Genomic DNA, 2,767 nt, shown 5'->3' on the forward strand with positions numbered 1-2,767 from the left:
GTACGTAGGTACGTATATTTATTATATATATATATATATATATATATATATATATATATATATATGTGCGCGCGCGCGCGCGCGCGTGTGTGTGTGTGTGTGTGTATGTGTGTGTGTACAGTTCACATATTATACGTAATTAGGTGTAAGATACTTACAGTTTAACAATGAAAATGGTTTTATATTTTTCGTCTTTATATTTTTTAATTTTGTGTCGCTCAAAACAAAACGCAGAGAATTGATTTGAAAGCTTGGTTCTATTAATAAACTTCGTGTAATTCTGGGTATTTCAATTGTTGATTTTGCTAATAAAACACAAGTTATTGAGACTCATTTCATAATTTTCTTTATAATTTATGCGACAAAAGTTGTAATGTTGTTTACCTCCGAAATCCTTCATTTCTTTTTCGAGAAGAGCCAACAAAATACCGATAACGGCAGCTAATATAGGAAAGTGATCTACAGATTCTAAATCTGGTATTTCCAATAGCATCACATGTTGAAAACAGTTAGTTTGCGAGCTCATCCTGTTCAATACTTGGCAGAGTAACTGAAATCATGACATGATTGTATACTCAAAGAATCGATTATGAATTCCATTCTGACTCACTTGACACAATCTGGCCAACAAGATTTCGCTGGAAGACTGCTTGGGATCGCTGAAAACGTCCCAGGCTACCGTGGAGATCATTTCTAAAACTCGAAGCAACGAGATAGCCAGATCAAAACATGTGGCACAGATCTTTAATTGTCTTGACTCGATAAACACACGCTCCGGCCTGGACGACACGTTGTGAATCTCTTGCACCATGCCAATAAACTCGGAGAATGCCCAATTCAATTGGTTCAATAGCGAGTTCAAAAATTGTGTAGACGCCTGTGGATTACCCAACAACACATCTCTCACGTGTGCTTGATATATTACCGATGGACACGGTTCTGAAACAATACAGCGAATCCTGAAAATACCGAATTGAAATAAAATTTAAATTTTATTTATAAAAATCCATATGTCACACATTGTATAGCAGTTTGCATATAATTTAAATTTGCTACACTTCAATGATTCAGGTAATAATGAAATTTGAATATTTTAAGATTTAATAATAAAATCTAAATATGAAAAAAGAGAATAACTTACTTATAAGCTGATAGATAGATTCCTGTTGCTTCATGCCGATCTTTGAGAGATGCGGACTTTTTTCGTATCGAAAAGCAAAACCATTACCCTGCCAAAATCTAAGCAAGACCCAATTGGATTGAGCCCAGGCTCTATTCTCATACGGTTTCAACAAATTCGTGACAATTTTTATCCTACTATTGCGCGGCACATTCTCTAATGCTTCCAGCATCAATGGATTTGACACGAAACCAGCAAGTGCAAGTATCAGTACGTCTTTGGAATTGGCATGTACTATGCGCGGATCGAGAAAGTGATCGCACAGAAATTCGGCAGCGTTGCACAATATCGTTCGATAATCCGGAATATTCTCGATCGGCATAGTGGGATGCATGTGGGCGCGCAAACTCACGCTCAGATCGGATAACGTCTCCAGATAGAAATCGGGCACGAAACTGAACATGTTGCCCTGTTCACTGGCCATTTGCAGAGTCAGTGTGATCACTTTTAGCAACCAGGCCAACTGCGCTTGTTTTTCTTCCGAATATACGGCGGCCCTAATCCATGCCATGTGTCTTGCTTGTTCCGACAATTTTTTATTAAATATGTCCGTCGTACGGAGCAGCTCTTTTTGTATCGCGTTGGAATTTTTTCCCGGGCTTGTCTCCCGTTTGACATGTTCAAGCCTCACCTTGGTGTTGGCGATTGCATTAATGTAAGCGGACATACTGTCGCGCAGACCAGCCACCTTGGCCAATTGCTTTTTCGCTGCTACATGATAGAATAAGATAATGTCGTCTAATAATTCCATCAACGAGATCGCCGGATCCATAGGACCGTGACGTATTGGAGTCCTATCTTCTCTAGTCCTATCTCTATACGAGAAAAATCCAAATCTCTCCAGTATCATAGAACTACCTTGGCTCGTTGATGCCATCGGCGGATTGATATTAATTAAGCGAGGATAAATGGCTGCGGGTACAGTTACGGGCAAGTCAACTATTTGTCTCATGGCTGTATCGGTAACAGTGTAAGCGTTGTTTGACGCTTCATTCGTTGCCGTTGTAGTATGCTGTTGCCGTTCCATCGCAACGATTAACTCATGATCTGAACCTAGGAGGCGTAGCAATTCGTTCCTGAATGTCTTGTTTAAGTGGGTTATTACGCCACCAAGTCTGTCAATTCCAGAGTAATCGATCGATGCATCGTAGAACGCCCTGCCCATTCCAATTTATAAGGAAATGCTATTACGTAAATTAAACATCGCTCAATAATATTTGCGAATTATAACAATAATAATATACGAAGCGGATGCGTATATATTCGATAAAGAGAAATAAAAAAGAAAATTGCACTTCTCGGGTACATATCAATGGACAAAATACGCAAATTAATAAAAATTGGATTTTAGAGAACACAATCAATACGAACTAGAAATACCTATACCGGTCGAAGCTAGATCTTTAATGCTTAAATAATTCAATGTGAATTGTGTGTGTGTGTGTGTGTGTGTGTGTGTGTGTGTGTGTGTGTGTGTGTGTGTGTGTGTGTGTGTGTGTGTGTGTGTGTGTGTGTAGTAGTTAGTAGTAGTAGTAGTTAAGTAGTTAGGTTAGTTAGTTAGTTAGTAGTTAAGTTACGTTAGTACGT

At 38.7% G+C, this 2,767-nt stretch overlaps 1 protein-coding gene across 1 annotated transcript in view; it reads right to left on the reverse strand.

The window, feature by feature from the left end:
• LOC105622664 (E3 ubiquitin-protein ligase RNF123) overlaps nucleotides 1-2,767 on the reverse strand; it is a 14,920-nt gene that overhangs the window by 1,763 nt on the left and 10,390 nt on the right. The window contains exons 6-9 of the mRNA XM_012204075.1: nucleotides 1,142-2,337; nucleotides 611-939; nucleotides 385-550; nucleotides 159-305 (exon numbers count right to left, since the gene is read on the reverse strand). Of these exons, the coding sequence (XP_012059465.1) occupies nucleotides 159-305; nucleotides 385-550; nucleotides 611-939; nucleotides 1,142-2,337 (1,838 nt within the window). The remainder of the gene's footprint in view (nucleotides 1-158; nucleotides 306-384; nucleotides 551-610; nucleotides 940-1,141; nucleotides 2,338-2,767) is intronic.

Source organism: Atta cephalotes (genome assembly GCF_000143395.1).
Source record: "Atta cephalotes unplaced genomic scaffold scaffold00048, whole genome shotgun sequence".
Taxonomy (NCBI): Eukaryota; Metazoa; Arthropoda; class Insecta; order Hymenoptera; family Formicidae; genus Atta; species Atta cephalotes.